The sequence below is a fragment of the Leucoraja erinacea genome, chromosome 18 (genome assembly GCF_028641065.1).
Source record: "Leucoraja erinacea ecotype New England chromosome 18, Leri_hhj_1, whole genome shotgun sequence".
Classification (NCBI taxonomy): Eukaryota; Metazoa; Chordata; class Chondrichthyes; order Rajiformes; family Rajidae; genus Leucoraja; species Leucoraja erinaceus.
The window spans coordinates 29,860,658-29,878,258 of NC_073394.1; the positions used below are offsets into that span (position 1 = coordinate 29,860,658).

The window sequence follows — 17,601 nt, forward strand, 5'->3', positions numbered from 1 at the left end:
GCTATGAGAATGCAGGGTGACTTGGACAGGTTGGGTGAGTGGGCAGATGCATGGCAGATGCAGTTTAATGTGGATAAATGTGAGGTTATCCACTTTGGTAGCAAAAACAGGAAAGCATATTGCTAACAAACAGGAAAGCATATTGCTACCAGGAAAACAGGAAAGTGCAACAGGATCTGGGGGTCCTTGTTCATCAGTCAATGAAAGTAAGCATGCAGGTACAGCAGGCAGTGAAGAAAGCAAATGTTGGCCTTTATAAAAAGAGGAGTTGAGTATAGGAGCAATGAGACGCTTCTGCAGTTGTATAGGGCTCTAGTGAGAGCACACCTGGAGTATTGTGTGCAGTTTTGGTGTGCAGTAATTTGTGGAAGGACATTCTTGCTCTTGGGGGAGTGCAGCGTAGGTTTACAAGGTTAATTCCCGGGATGGCGGGACCGTCATATACTGCGAGAATAGGGTGGCTGGGCTTGTACACTCTGGAGTTTAGAAGGATGAGAGGGAATCTTATTGAAGCATATAAGATTATTAAGGTTTTGGACATGCTAGAGGCACGAAACATGTTCCTGATGTTGGGGGAGTCCAGAACCAGTGGCCACAGTTAAAGAATAAGGGGTAAGCCATTAGAACGGAGACGAGGAAACACTTTTTCTCATAGAGTTGTGAGTCTGGAATTCTCTGCCTCAGAGGGCGGTGGAAGCTGGTTCTCTGGATACTTTCAAGAGAGCTAGATAGGGCTCTTAAAGATAGCGGAGTTAGTGGATATGGAGAGAAGGCAGGAACGGGGTACTGATTGGGGATGATCAGCCTATGATCGCATTGAATGGCGGTGCTGGCTCGAAGGGCCGAATGGCCTACTCCTTCACCTATTGTCTATTGTCTTGTCACACAGCCAGAGATACCGTTCATTTGAACAGAAATGAAATGCTGTGTGGGAACAAAGTAATTATTAAGTTATTTACATTGTTTAAATTAACTAATTTAAATGTTAATTTAGTTTCACTTTTTTGTAAAGACCTTCTCGTTGTTAAGGTTTTGATAGTTTTTGCAAGTCCAAAATGCTCGCCAACATTGATTAATTTTAGAAACAAGAAACTGCAGATGCTGGCTTACAAGAAAAGGTGCAAAGTGCTGGAGTAAGTGGGTCAGGTAGCCTCTGTGGATAAATGATATTTTGGCTCGGGATGATTGGGGAGGGAGAGCAGAAAGACCGTTTTCAAGGCTTTCTGTTCTCCAGAGGTTAATTGTGACTGGTTTGATAGCCAAGTGGTATGACATGGCTGGTTGTCCATGTTTTTGCCAGCTTTGAGGACAGGGTCGTTTTGTGCCCCCACCCCCTCAACAAAAGTGCAATTAATGTAGGCGAGAACCTTGCCACGCAGCAATGAGCGAACACTGAGCGGCGAGCTGATACAGGAGACTCTGCAATAGGCACGCTCTAACCCCTTTGTTTCTTTAGATAGGCAGTAAGGATGAGTAGTTCACACAGGCAGGAATTTCACTTCTGTTTGGAAGGAAATTATTGCATGTTCAATAAAGTCGTTTATTACTTTATGCACTTAAGAATGATTGAGCAAATATTAACCTAGACATGCCTAGAATGGCAAGTGTGCCAAATGAGCTGGTTCTTTGTGCTGTGTGCACATGGGGAAAGGGAAGGGACAGACTAAAGTGTGGAGCGGCTACATTTTGAGAAATTTGGAAAGATCTGATATACTTTTCAATGCAAATCAACTTGTTTGTCAATTCATTTGTCTGTACGATTGTCTGAAGAGCCTCAAAATGGATTGTGTATTTAGCGAAGTAGGTTTTTTGCCTTTCCCTTCATTGACTGCTTGAGGTGCACAATGGACCGTTACTCTTTTTATAGCCGTGTGTCACCAGTGTATGGTCACAAACATCTGAAGTTCCTTGTTTCTAAAATAAAATGTAATTCTGTTTCTGGCATTGTTTGTTTCACTTTCCTGGCTTCTCCAGCTTATGTCATAAACTCTGAAATGGTAGACTGCTTTCCACAACATTTTCCACTTGCTGGATTTTGCATAAGTGTAACTAATTATCTGGGCAATTTCAGTGTCTAAGGCCATTAATTGTGAGTGATAAATCTGAAGTTCTTTAGCTATGTCGTGTCAATAATAATGCTGAAGTACCATTTAATCCAGAGATGCTGTCTGTCCTGCTGAGATACTCCAACATTTTGCATCTATCTTTGTTGTAAACCAGCATCTGCAGTTCCTTCCTACCATTTAATCTGATGATTTGCTTTTTAATCCTTGTAGGACTTTGATGGCCTCCACACATGTAAATCACAATATTTACATCACTGAAGTTAAGTCTGGAAGATGTATTCATTCACTGGTGGGTCATAGAAGAACACCTTGGTGTGTGACTTTTCACCCTACCATACAAGGGCTTGTGGCATCTGGATGTCTGGATGGAGAGGTTCGAATCTGGGATTTACATGTAAGTGTAGAAAAACCCTCGTCGTAATGTCAAATAATTTGTGATTTAAAAAACCCCATGAAGTTTGGAGGCTATGCTATCGCTCATTGATGCACATGGAAATATTAATAATACAGGTTTGTAATCTGTAGAACTGGAACTAATTGTTTTCCAGTGAATGAAATGGAAAATGCTTGCTCTAAGATGAGGGAAGCTCTTATAAAAATGAACTGACAGTTGATTTGTACTTGAATGCTAAACATACTTTATTGAAAGCCTGAATTGCATATCTTTCATTCATGTGGCTCTAACTAACAAACGACTGGCTGCAAAATTCTGTCTCTGTATGTCGATTACTGTGGGATAAGTAAATATTGCTCCTCTGTATCATTGCCTAAAACTCGTATCTCAAATGGTGGGTTTTTGGTTTTTTTTAACTGTAAAATGTTTATTTTACCTTTTTTTAATTTCTGAAGTACTGTGTTTGGTTAGCATGTATTGACAGGGTTGTGGTGAACAAAGCAAAATGGTCTTGAATATTTTATTTACAGGGAGGCAGTGAAAGTTGGTTTACCGAGAACAACGTGGCCATAGCATCCTTAGCCTTCCATCCTATGGCACAACTCCTCTTGATAGCTACTGCAAATGAAATCCATTTCTGGGACTGGAGTCGGCGTGAGCCGTTTGCTGTGGTTAAAACTGCAAGTGAAATGGAGCGAGTCAGGTCAGTGTGCTTAAAGCTAACCGAGAGCTGCTGACTGAAGTACATGAATAATGTTTGCATTGTTCCATTAAGGAGCGCGTCTTGTTTTGTAAAGTTAAAAAAAAATGCTCTTCGTAATAAAGCCTCTCATGAACCTTCTGTCCAAAACAACATTATTTTCCTGTTCGTTTGCCGGTGAGTGTTCGCAGCAATTATCAGTAAACGGAACTGCTGAAAGGTGCTGCAATGATTACGGATTAACATTGTTGAAAAGACCATCGCAAATATCAAAAATTGCCCAAACTTTGAAGCAATTTGATTCTCCTCAATGCCATTGATTGGAAAGTAATTTATGCGGATGATTCCTGTTGGCACATTCCTTTGGCCTATATTTTGCCTGTTGTTTTGACAAGAAAAGTGTAGGTTTGTGAGCACCACCAAGACAATGCTACATGAAATCAGATGAATGCAAGTGGGTTGGATTTTAACAGTTTTTTGTTTTATTACCAAATTTGAAGATCCGGATTACAAAACATGGGGGGTGGGGTGTTGTCCCCCACCTCTCAAAGCATGGGGGGGTGAGGTATGCCCGTTTCCCCCCAGGATTTCCGCCCATGACTATTCTGTAGGTTTCAATGAGAGAGCCTGCTCCTATCCATAACCTCCTGTTCCTGTTTTTTATTTTGTCCTTGTGTTCGAATTGACAAGTGGATAAGTGTACAATATATTTTCTTTTGAGTAAAATTTGAGTTTTACGCATCCAGCTAAGTGCTACGGTGCAGCATTCATTTTAGCAAATGTGTACACTTAAAAGGTGTCCACAGCTGCTGAACATCACTGATCACTAGGTAATACATTTTGGATGAGAGGTGATCTTGGCCTTTTCACTAGACATTGCTTTCCCTCTTCAGAATATGGATGAGAGATTTTTACTTTTACAATGTAGCAGTCATCTTCAGTAGATCTACTTCAGTGGGGAAATATACTGTGTAGCAACATTTGGAATGAAATGAACATAAATTTGGAACTCTTAACAGTGTGGTAATCCAACCTAATTGGCATTTTGCATCTCCTTAAAGCTGTGACGTGAATAACTGGTGCTGGTAGTCTCCTCAATAAAACATTAAGGAAATATTTAATTAGGAAAGAACTGCAGATGCTGGTTTAAATCAAATATAGACAAAAAATACTGGAGTAACTCAGCGAGACGGGCAACATCTCTGGAGAGAAGGAATGGGTGACTTTCGGGTCGAGTCCAGACTGATGTCACGGGAGTGGGCGGTACGGAGATAAATTGGGACAGTAGGACTGGCCGGAGAACATGGAAGCATGGAGAGAGAAAGCAGGGGCTACTTGAAGTTAGAGAAGTCAATGTACATAATGCTGGGGTGTGAGCAGCCCAAGTGAAATATGAGGTGCTGTTCCTCCAATTTGCACTGGGCCTCACTCTGACAATGGTGGAGGCCCAGGACAGAGATCAGTGTGAGAATGGGAAGTTAAAGTGTTGAGCAACCGGGAGATTGGGTAGGTTTAGGGAGACTGAGCGGAGGTGTTCAGCGAAATGATCGCCGATCCTGTGCTTGGTCTCACCGACATACAGGAGTCCACACCTGGAACAGTGGATACAATAGATGAGGTTGGAGGAGGTGCAAGTGAACCTCTGCGTCACCTGAAAAGACTGTTGGGGTCCTTGGACGGAGTCGAGGGGGAGAGGTAAAGGGACAGGTGTTGCATCTCCTGCGGTTGCAAGGGAAAGTACCCGGGGAGGGGGTGATTTGGGTGGGAAGGGACGAGTTGACCAGGGGGTGCGGAAGGAACGGTCTCTGCGGAAAGGGGTGGAGATTGGAAGATGTGTCTTCTAGTGGAATCCCATCGGAGGATTATGTGCTGTATGCGACGGCTGATTAGGTGGAAGGTGAGGACAAGTGGGACTCTGTCCCTGTTATGAATGGGGGGGAGGAGGAGCAAGAGCGGAGCTGTGGGATATCGAGGAGACCCTAGTGAGGGCCTCGTCTATAATGGAAGAGGGGAACCCCTGTTCCCTTGGGCGTAGATGGAGGAATTGGGAGCCGGGGAAAGAGTCTTTAGAGGAAGAAGCCTGGGAAGAAGTGTAGTCCAGATAGCCGTGGGAGTTGGTGGGTTTATAACAGATGTCATTCTATAGTCTGTCCCCTGTGATGGAGATGGTGAGATCAAGAGCCGGTAGGGAGAAGTCGGAGATGGTCCAAGTGAAAATGAGTGCAGGATGGAAATTAGTAGTAACGTTAATGAAGTCGGTGAGTTCTGCATGGGTGCAGGTGGTAGCACTGATGCAGTCGTCAATGTAGCGGAGGTAGAGTTTGGGGATTGGGCCAGTGTATGCCTGGAACAGTGATTGTTCAACGTACCCAACAATGAGACAGGCAGAGCTGGGGCCCATGCGAGTGCCTTGTTCCAGGCGTACACTGGCCCTATCCCCGAATGGTACTCGCATGGGCATTTTGTGTTTATCTTCAAGGACATATTTACTATGTTTAAAATAACATGGCAATCTGCAGTAAATATGAACAATTCAAAGTTCTGTGTTTTTAGTTGTTGCCCAATATCTACATATTCAACTCTCCATCTGAGGAATTTGTTAGTTGTTTGAAGTATGATTTTTTTTAAACTTCTGTAATGCCATTTGCTTTCCAGTGTGTGTAAATGTGTGCTTAAGTTTTATTTGAAGATTGTTTAATCTCCTTTTCAAGCAGATTTCTTTCTAACGCTAGGAATATTTATTTTCTAACTGAGAATCAAATGGAGATGCTTAGCAGCCATAATACTGATCCCACAATTTTTTGATTCTTTCTTGGTGTCTTTGTTCTGCGGTGATGTGTTTTCTTCATTAAATTATGATTTTGACTGTTGGAATACGCATTTGGCCATTATCCAATCTTGGATACCAACCAGTGCATTATATCATTAATAATGTTCCATTTTGATGAGATGGAGCATAATGGACAACATTTGCTACATTACTGAATGTTTTATTGTGGCTTTACAGGCCAACTGGAAAGCAAATAAATAATGGCTATGAATCTGTTATAAAGGCTTGCTGTGAAGCAAATTGATTCAATGCAGACAATAAATTGAACACTGTGGATAAGCTGCAAGATGCATTGTGAAGCAGATTTTCTTTTACCATGGGTCATGGATTTTACCAATCGGTCAATTACTTCCACTTACCCTGGATCTAGTTGCAATTCAACTATTTGTTCCTCTTGCCTGTCATCTGCTCCACAGATATCCCTGAAATCATCTTCCTCGTTATATTTCCAAGTTATGTGGCCGACCAGTTCCTTCCTGCAGCAAAATCAATGACTGGCTCGGGTTCTTAGCATTGGAAGAAAATAACGGCAGCCGATTTGAATTAATGGTTTACTATTTCTAAAGAATCTGATCGAATTTGGGATAAACAAAGTTAGAATCTGAATGGAGACGGAAGGAACTGCAGATGCTTGAATTTTGTGTAAAACAGTCCTCACATGAAATATCGCCCAACCATTCCTTCCACAAATGCTGTCTGATCCACTGAGACTCCAGCACTTTGAATATAAATATCGTGCAATAAACAGTAATCCTTGTTCAGACACTGTAAATCACTGGTCCTTAAGTACTTCATTGCACAGCATAAAATAGTTTTTGCGTGCAAGTTGAACAATGTGCTGTGGGCTTACAAGTTTCCTTGTTGATTATTTACATTCATTTATGGTGTTTATCTTGTTCCTTTGAGATTGAAGCTCCAATATAGAATTTCTCTCAATAAACATGGAACATATTTTATCTGAGATGTTGCATTAATAGTTTTACAATTGTGCCGCCCTCAGAAAACAGTTTCTTGCTCTGAAATTTCATGAACTGTTTTTGGTGAAATGTTGTGCCTCGTACATGGACCCTTTTCGGGAAAGCTTTCTTGGCTAATATTGCTAAGCTGCCTCAATTCATTTCTTACCAGAGCCACGCTACAAGTGAATGATATTGTTTGTGCAAAAAAACGTTGAAGGAACTCAATTAGTTGTGTAGCATTTATGGGTGGAAAGGAGTCAATATTTTGGGTCGAGACTCTGCATCAGGATGATAATATTGCTTTGTTTTGCAGACTGGTCAGATTTGATTCCCTGGGACACAACCTACTGACTGCAATTGTTAATCCTTCAAACCAGCAGGTAATTTACTGGTTTTTAAATGATTTTTCCTTTCGATCTAAAGATGATCTTTTGACATGTCATTTTTTATTGTGAGAGAGAGAGAGAAGCAGCTAACGTGTCTGGTAAGATTAAACAAGGTATTTCTGCACGCAGGTGTCAGCTTGGGGTAATGCAGAGACACTGAAGGCAGTGCTGCTGTTTCACAGCGGCAACTTGGATCAATTCTGACTTCTGGTGCTGTCAGTGTGAAGTCTCGCCCTCTGCCTGTAGATGGATGGGTTTCCTCTGGTGCTCCAGTTTCTTTTCGCATCTCCAAGACTTCCGAGCAGTTGGTTAAAGTGGTGCTACAAATTGTTCTTTATTTAAGTGGGGAGTAGGAGAATGTTATTGGGCATTGAGGAGGAATCATTTACGGGGAAGTAAATGAGGGGGAATGGGATGACTCCAAGAGCTGGCATAGATTTGAAGGGCCGAACAGCCATTTCTATCGTAAGGAAACCAAATTAAATGATTGAACTTTGACGTGGCTGACTCCAGACCAGGTTGTGATGATAGCAGATGATAGTATTTATGTGACGATCAGCCATGGTTTCTAACTGGGCATATGCCTGGCAGTCCATCTGGGAATGTGCAGGAGAACTAAACCACAGCTGTTAAGCTGCAACTTGACATAGAGGCATTTCAGAAATTCTGCTAATATTCCAAGGTCCTTGACAGTGTTTGCTGTCAGGGTTCCCCGAGTATACCACAGGTATTCATTCTCATAAATGGAACAGAAAACATATTGTAACTATACCTCGGGTACTAATGTAGGTAATTACTTTTCATGGATCAAAAATTCCAAACAGCAATCATAGAAAATACGTAATAGAACAATTCCACCTCTTAATGTTCACAATATGTGTAATTATTTTGCAATTTTATTTGTTGGATTAGCATGAAGGCACTGAAGGAATTATTGCTACAGTGGCAAGGCAGAAGTGATGGCACAGTCATGTATAGTCAGTTTCCAGAGGCCCAGGGAATTTTCAAGGTTGACTATTGACCTTATCAAGTTTTACAGTTGGGGGGCGGCCAAACAGAGCCGTTGCCTCTCAGTGCCAGAGGCCCTGGTTCGATTCTGACCCTAGTTGCTGTCTGTGTGGAGTTTGTACGTTCCCCCTGCGACCAATTGGGTTTCATCTGGGTGCTCTGGTTTCTTCCCATAAATGAAAGGCGAGCAGGCTTGTAGGCTAATTGGTCTCTGTAAATTGTCCCAAGCGTGCAGGGATTAGATGCAAAAGTGGGATAACATTGAACTAGTGTAAACAGGTTAATGGACAGCGTGGGCTCAGTGGACCAAAGGGCCTTTTCCATGCTGTATCTTTCAATTAATCAAAGTTTTAGCACAGTATCAAATGGGCAATGATTTCTTCTGATTACCACCCATTGCTTTTCCACAGTGAATACATCTGTCCTCCAGGAGAGAGTCACTTGAGGGTAACAAAGGGACAGAATATATACTGGATGGGCAGCTGCAACGCCCATCACAGAGTTCCTCAGGAGCACCACCACTGGGTCCTGAGGAAACTGTGTCCAATCTGTGAACATGTCTATGGCAAGTGGTGGATTAACCAATATGAGGGCTAAAAATATTTGATTTTATTCTTGCCAGTTTACTATTGCAGATGACTGTGCATGTTCTAGCATTGGATGTGATCATTATATATATCTTGTGGAACTTGAAGACCTCTTTTCTCATCTGAGGGTGTCCTCCAATGTGTTGTGTGGCATCAACATTGTGCCGAACACGACAACGTTCAGAACTGAAACCAGGCATTCGTGAAGTGTTGTGTAATATAAATAGCAACAACATTATCTTTGCGTTCTGATTTATCTCTGATTATATCCTTGCAAACATATATCAGCTTGTTAATCATCGTTCAATGAGATGTTAAGAAATATGGGAATAGCAAGTATATGAGAAAAAAATAAAGCCAAATTATAATGTTGAAAGCTTTGTCCAACTGTTTAGCTAATGGGTAGTGCTCAGCTTGGTAAGTTACTGATGTATATCTGATCTTTCAAAAGTGATCAAAGGTCTGAAGCAGAATTTATAACTGTTTGTGGAGGAGGGAACTGTAGATGCTGGTTTAAACCGAAGCTAGGCACAAAAAGCTGGAGTAACTCAGCGGGTCAGACAGCAACTCTGGAGAAAAAGAATAGGTGACATTTTGGGTTGAGGCCCTTCTTCAGACTGATAGTTAGGGGAAAGGGAAACAAAAGATGTAGACGATGAGAGATATATGTGTATATATATATATATGTATGTATGTGTATATAGATATAAATAGATATGAGAGAGATAAAACATGAATGAAAGATATGCAAAAAAGTAACGATGATAAAAGAAACAGGCCATTGCTGTGGGCCAGCTGAGAATGAGTTACAGACAATGAGATTATTCAGTGATGTTCCTGTTTTTAATGGAAGTCCTTGTTGTAATGCGCATTTTCATCAACAAATATTTAGGGCAGTAGAACTGGACTATTGGCTTGACGCCTGTTTTTCCAAAGTTCAATTTCTTATTTGTTTTTTTAAATTTATTCCTCTGATTCTTTGATTGCTGTAATTTAGCAATGATTGTAATGACAGCATCTGTTGTGGACTATCAGAACAGCCTGAGTTGGCTCCTGGAACACCCCACCTAAAAGCTATTTGTCAGCTGCAGGCAGTATTACCACATAAATACTTCAAGGGCATTGGGTGCTGAGCAGTCACTTAGAACAAACTGACTGGGTGATCTAGGGAGCTAATGGAGTTGCAGGTTTTAACTTGATTTGAGCTAATGATCAATGGGAAGCAACTCTGATCAGTGAAATATCGCAATACTATACTCAACTTGTCAGCCAGCAAGTGCCAAAAATATTGGGAAGGTAAAGGAAATGATTAGGCAAGGAGAAAATGAAGCTTCCAAAGACAAGTAGTTGCATCTGAAGCAGCCAAAGACCAAAGCAAAATTTTCGAATGAATGGAATTATTTCAAAGAAAATTCACAAATTTCCTTGGGTTTATAAATTGCAGGGGTAACAGCACATTGCTTTAACTAAATACTAGTGTGAACTTGCACATTAAATTTTAGGATGTGCTAGTGGAGCTCCAGTGACTTTGTTTGGATTTACATTTAAAAAAAAAAAGTTACCTATTGCTCTAGATTGACTTGTTTGGCCATGGAATCTATGCAGTGAATCTTTGAATTTCACAGAAAGTCATTGCAAGCACATTCTTTTGGATCGATTAGGGGCACTTTTAGTTTAGAGTTCACCAGTATATCCCGAGGATAAAGTTTTGTTGTGTAATTTCCTTCCATTGGTGCTCATTGCATTTTTCCAATTCTCCCCCAAAATAAAATTAAATGATGTGGGTTGAAAATGGCTAGTTGACCGGCATGGAGAATACGTGGCAGGATTAAGACATCTTGGATTCCGCAGTTTATATTCTAATTATTTTTTATTTTGTTCCAGAATGACGATGATGGCGAAATTCCATTGGATAACGTTGAAGCACCTCAGTATCGCCAGCGATCTTTCCTCCAATCGCAGCCTGTCCGTCGAACACCACTGCTCCACAATTTTCTACACATGTTATCCTCACGGTCATCAGATACTTCAACAGGAGATCAGAGCCAAGCTGAGGAGAACGCCTTGCCAGCGGGTGAAAGTGGTAGAACTTCCGTATATGCTGTGCTCCGTGATCGCTTCAGCTATCCAGTTCAGGAGTGTGTTCATCACATGGGGTTGGTTTGTTTTTGTAGTCGTTGCTCTGCACTGAGGTCATCTTCCTCCACTTCTGTCCCCAATGAAGACGGTACTCCTTCAGCATCCTCTGCTACCACCAACTCTACATCTGCACGGACTGAGCCTCGTATTCCTCCTGAAAGGCCTTTATCCCAGCCCGACCCGCGTATTCCCGACCGTCCTTCTGCATTCAGTACTGTAAATTATGAGAATTCTGGCAACTCTCTCCGAAATCTCTCTGCAGCCACTAGCAGGAGGGGTTTATTAGGGCACTCGGCATACCAGTCAGGAGGTTTGCAACCATCTAATACCACCCCAGGCTTCAGGGACCAGAGTTCAAGGTTAAGTGGGTCTGATTGGACAAGAACAATGCTGAACGTATCACCAAGGTCTGAATTGGAAAGCATGCCACCACCTAGAACTAGTGCGTCCTCTGTAAACTTGCTATCTGTGCTGAGACAGCAGGAGACAAACACTCAACCTGTTTACACTTTAGCTTCTGAGGGGAGAGGTGTCTCTAGTCCTGGCACAAGCAGTAGTGTCAACACTGGTGCTAACAGCAGTATAGATGAAGAGAGACCGAACAATCAGTCCTCTGTCAGGAATGTCCTCCAGTGCAACCTGAGCCGCTATTTCATGGAAATGGACCGCTTCCAGGACGTGGATCAGCGGGTTGGCGATGAGGCCAATCAGTCCCAGCAGGTGCAGGAGATCCTAAATAACAACATAGAACCTAATAGAGCTGGCCCATCTCAGCAAAATGCCGAAAACACTTCCAATTCATCAGGTGGACATCTGAGTCGTTGTAGAGCCTGCCATAACCTTTTAACTTTCAACCATGATACTCAGCGATGGGAGCGGACCACACAACTTTTCTCATCGAATGAGAGCAGCTCTTGGCATGTGCCAAACAATTACGAACCACTAGGGCATGGAAGCAGCCAATCCCCGATGCCACCGAGTAGGGGGATCATGGGGAGGGCTCATGGCTTGAGTAGCTCAGAAGGCAGATTTACCCGGCATGGCTCTGGTCAGCAGGGGGAGCGTACAATGGGCCTAACATTTAACAATGAGACGGGACACTGGGAGCGGGTGTACAGTCAACCAACATCAAACAGAATGTCGAATGTTTCACAAGAGGCCTTAAACCAAGAAATGCCTGAAGAAAACTCGGAAGAAAATTTGCTGAGAAGGTAATTTTTTTTCCTTTCAGTTTTCAGAACATATGAATTGGCAAATAATTCCGTGAATCTTTTTTTAAATGGTGACAATAGAAAGGAAAACAAACTGGGTGCTTAAAACAGTAGATTTCCAACATGTAATTCTGGTATAAATTAAGATCCATTCTTTGTACACTTATTGTATATGAACACACAATTTGTGATTGATGTTAACATGGCCATATTGAACTTGAAGTGAAGCATCTTATATCATACAAATCAGTTAAATCTTGTCATCCATAATTATGCATTAAATACTAGGTGGTCTGGTTCTGAATTTGAAATGTTATCCTCCATTTGGAACTCCTAATGAAATTCTTGTGCAGTGACATTGCTGCCAATGTGATAATGACCAGATAATCTAATTCCATGTCAGTGATAGGGATGGAAATGCATCATTCAGATGTTGAAGACTGTTTTGTGATTTCAGTCAGGACGTAGTTAAGTACCACGACCATATCTACCACCCCAAATTGACGTTCAAATACACTCTGTCGAACTCAATGTAAAAAATTATAATTGACCCATCAATACATGATCTTGTTTAAATGAAAATCCCAGATTTTCATTACACTTTGTAAAGAAAAAAATAATTTGTTTTATAAGTGGTGCAGTTTTTCCGTGTAAAATTACATAAGGGCCGGTGATGGGCAAGCGGCACAAGTGGCTGTTTGGCTCTCGGGCGTGGAGTTCAGAGTTGTACTCTTGCCAGTAAGGCGAGTGCAGCCGTTACTAGGGATTTCTTACCACTTGCTCTATGTGTGCAAAGATTGCTGGATCCTACTGTCTCTTTGATCACCATCTGGGAGAAATGTGCAGCCAAAATGACGTGGAGAGACATTATTCTTCATGCAGCGTTATTCCCACTGGCTGTGGCCCTCCAGCACCAGCCCTTGCAGGGACCCCAATGATGAACCATGGGAGCAGCTTTGCTGGGGAAGTGCCAATGGAGAACATGGGTTTGTGCCAAGTTTCTGCAGTTCCTCGCCTGAGTAGGCACACTTTTCTAAAATCTGCATCTTTGTGTTCGAACTGGAAGATCAAGAACACTAATTGGCACTTAGGTTACCTCTAAGCAATTATGATATGAATCTATTATTACATGCATGGTGTATGGACCGAGAAAATGTTTGTGTCTCGAGAACTTGCATTGTATTTTATTTTCTGCGTGCCACTGAAGCACTCAAATTGACAATTCAGATACACTTGTTTAATTTTTCTCTTGCCCGTATAACCAAGTTCGGTATTCTGAAAAGCGCAAGGAATCATGGGATTTGTCAAAGGTCATTCGAGAATTTTTTTAAAAGCGATCACGGTGCCTGGTAGTGGGGGATAGCGGGGTGTGACGGTGAGAGTGAGGGGGCAGATGCAAGTGGGAGACGGGGAGAGAGTGGACCGGTGATGAGAGGTGGGGGAGAAAGAAAGGAGGGTGAAAGACGTGCGAGGGGAAACAAGAGAGAGAGGTTTCAGTTAGACAGACAACCACTGGTAAAGCCATGGCTCGTTGCTTCTAGGAGAGTTGAGCAAATGTCCTCAATTGAGAGAATGCAACTTCAGAACCCCCTCGTCTTGACCGTGCTGGAGATTTCCGCGGGCGCAAGGAACAAATGACCTAAAGTTTGCATTGAGTGAACTGAGTGTTCTTACCGTCCTCGTCGTACACCGGCGTTTTGTGAGAGTGATTGGATCCCATCTTCAGCTCAGCTAACGTCGGTCACATTATCCAGACAGGCGGTGGGGGTTCAGATGCTGACGTGAGGCATCGGCGATGCTCTGGAATCCTAGCCGGCCGCCGAGCAGCGGGATTGAGGAGTCAGCGGCAGCTGGTGCCTCTCCGCATGCCTCTGGACAAACTGACACCTCTACTCCCCAGGTTGGGCGCTGCCTCCTTAACCCCGCAGCCAATGTGCTGAAAAGCTTCTTGACCGCCCTGTCTACCTGTGACGCCACTTTCAAGGAATTATCTACCCGCACTCCTAGATCCCTCTGTTCTACAACACTCCCCAGAGCCCTGCCAATTACTATGTGGGTCCTGCCCTGGTTTGACTTCCCAAAATGCGACACCTTGCACTTATCCGTATTAATCTGCATTAACCATTCCTCGATCCTCCTTCCCAACTGATCAAGATCCTGCTGCAATTTTTGATAACCATCTTGGCTACCTACGATGCCACCCACTTCCGTGTCATCTGTAAACCTTCCAATCATGCCTTGTTAATCTCATCCAAATTGATGATCTGATCCACAAACAGCAAAGGGCCCACCACAGATCAATGAGGAATATCAGTAACCACAGGCCTCTAGTCTGAAAAACAATCTTCCATCACCCTCTGCTTACTTCCATGATGCCAAATCTCTATCCAGTCAGCTAGCTCTCCCTGGATCCCATGCGATCTAACCTTCTAGAGCAGCCTACCACGTGGAACTTTATCAAATTCCTTGCTGAAGTCCATATAGACAACGTCTATGGCTTTGCCCTCATCAAAACTTTTTAGTTACTTCCTCAAAAAACAACTTCCCAGATCCTTTTCACCTGTTTCTTTCCATTCTCCCACATTTTCTACCTGCTGATCGCTCGCACACTTCACCTTCAAAATCCCTTCCTCTATTATTCCTGTGGTCCATCATCTTTCCCTATTTGATTCCACTCTTCACCTTTTCTTATTAGATTCCAGAATCCACAGGTTTTGTTCACTTCCCAGTCTCTCTTGGTATTTCTACCCTTGTCCATTGATCAATCCTCATCTGTATCCACCAATCTTGCCCCCCCCCTTATTTACCACTACTTAATTCTGGCTGTATCCCGTTTACCTTTTCAGTCCAGATGAAGAATTTCAACCCAAAACGTCAACTGTCCATTTCCTTCTGCAGATGCTGCCTGACCTACTGAGTTCCTCCAGCAGCTCTTTTTTGGTATCATCTTCCACTATTTCAGGAGATGTGTAGGTGATGGAAGCAAGGAAGAAGATGTCATTGTAATATTTGTGGGAAAGTGAAAAACATTCAAAAAGAAACCAGTTAATCAAAATGTAAAAGGGAGAAAATCTGAATTTGCCTTAAGAGCTCGGTTTATAATCAACACAAAAGTCTGCACATTCATACGGAATAAACTTATGTTCTGGATTTGCCCTCATTTTAAGTCTCAGCATTCCGTACGTAATATAATTTGTTAATGACCCAAGGTTTTGGAGTGGTATAACATTTGATGCAATTGTAGCATTTTCCTTAATGATTTTAGAATCATTTTCTGAATTGCCCGGAGTTTTCTTTAGATTTGTCCCCTAATTGGAATACCAGGAATTTTCCAAATGAAATGGCTGGACCATGTAACTGGCCTATCCTGCATCTTGTTTTTCTTCATTTTTCACATTTTCTATCATTTCATACAACACCCATGGTTACAGGAGGCTGGTCCACAACATTACTGTTACTCGCACTGTCTTCTGTCATCCAACAAAGCTTCTGGTGACCCTGCCATGAAATATCGTGCATGACCTTGCAGTTTTTGTTGGCATTCCTTCATGGCTTACTCCTCATTGATTGGAAAGAGATTAGTACAGCTTTCAAATCAATAGAATTTGGTATGAAACTGACTTGATACAGTGAACCATGCATTTGAAAGAATTATTTGCAGTAAACTAGAGATAAAATATTACCTTAAGTTTTGCAATGTGGTGACTTGTAGACTGGGCAATGAAACACAGATGACAGTCAATAAAGTGTAAAAAACCCCCGATTACTGTTAAGTAGATACAAATAATATTAAAATACAACTTGTAGACCATAGTAGTAACCTTATTGTTGTTTTTTATTGCCCTTTTATTTGTTACTGAGGTTAATACACTTATCTGACTTGCTCCTGCAATTTTTCCCTGTGAGGTTTCTCTAGACGTAGTGCAGTTTAGTTATGATTCAGTATCTTGAGATAATTAAAACCCCTTGGTCCAAGTTGTTAAGTTTCGCTGCCCAGAAACGTTAACGAAAGAGGAAATGACCTAACTGAGCATCAGTTACTTTGTCATTTTTCATGACTAACATTTTGGCCAAAGATCTTTGCTTTTGGCTACCAATCGGTGGAAAATTTTACATTTAATTTGACTTGCCGTCTAATTCAAATTGAAGTCCTGTTATAAAGCTCAATCATATCTGATTAAATTCCTTTTATGGATTAAAGAATGCAGCTTGAGTATTAGTGATCAAGTATAAGATGGACTCCAAGATAATAATTCAAAAGCCTGTGTTTGATACTGATGTTCATTCATCTTGTGAATGGTGAAGTACTGTTGGAGGAGGGATAAGAAAGAGCACCTTATTCTTATTTCTTGTTTTAAGGCTGGATCTGAAATCTGATTTTTTCATTGATCTTGAAATCTGCTTTTGCTGTACATGAACATGTGTAGGGATTCTAAGTTAGAAATTGTACTTTATGATGAATATTGGCCAAACCTGCAGGAATATACCTGTTTGTTTTAAATGCCACAAAATCTGCACACTTCATATCACTCGGGCAAGTCTTTGGTTAATCCTTCGTCTTACGGCCAGGACCTTTGATGCAGTGCTCCCTCTTGTTCTGGAGTTTCAACAAACATTTGACATGACATGTTAATATCTGGTGATGAAATAGTTTGCCAGATAGATCTTTTGGCAAATTTCAAAAAGCAGTGAATCATTGCTACATCTTCTTGCTTTGATTAGCTTCCAATGGAAAGGTACTTGCTTGTGAGACGGGCACAGATGAGATTCTTAATTTAGTGTTAAAATGGTCTTCTGGTTCTGGGAAATGGTTTCTTCATTTGTCAAGGGACTGAATGTATCCTTTCTGCCAATTTGTTAGAAGGGCCTTTTCAAGCTTCACTGAGGTTTATTTCTTGATTGTGGTCTCGAGTAGTTCATACATAGCAATTGTGTTGAATTATTTTGTTTACATTATCCATTATTTTTACAATTTAAACCCCTCTTCCCATTCCCATACTGACCTTTATGTGTTGGGCTCCCTCCATTGTCAGATTGGCAAACTGGAGCAACAGCACACCATATTCTGCTTGGGTAACTTACAACCCAACAGCATGAGCATTGAATTCTTCAATTTGAAGTAACTAATCAACAAACACTCCCCTCCGCTCTCCCTTCTCTACGCTCCACCTCGATGCACACAATTATGTTGCAATCTTGCCACCTTTTCCCTTCCTCCCAGATATATCCCTTCCTCGTGCTTCACATTTACATCTTCACTTCTTATCTCACAGCCTTTTGTCTTTTCACCTCTGTCCTTTGTCCAACCATCTACCAATACG

The 17,601-nt window shown here is 41.8% G+C and overlaps 1 protein-coding gene across 4 annotated transcripts in view; it reads left to right on the forward strand.

Moving 5' to 3' along the window:
- The window catches only part of LOC129705862 (activating molecule in BECN1-regulated autophagy protein 1-like), a 287,629-nt gene that overhangs the window by 40,432 nt on the left and 229,596 nt on the right, over nt 1-17,601 (forward strand). For all 4 annotated transcript variants that reach the window (XM_055649715.1, XM_055649716.1, XM_055649713.1 and 1 more), the window contains exons 4-7: nt 2,277-2,460; nt 2,991-3,163; nt 7,263-7,329; nt 10,815-12,280. In XM_055649715.1, coding sequence (XP_055505690.1) covers nt 2,277-2,460; nt 2,991-3,163; nt 7,263-7,329; nt 10,815-12,280 — 1,890 coding nt within the window. The remainder of the gene's footprint in view (nt 1-2,276; nt 2,461-2,990; nt 3,164-7,262; nt 7,330-10,814; nt 12,281-17,601) is intronic.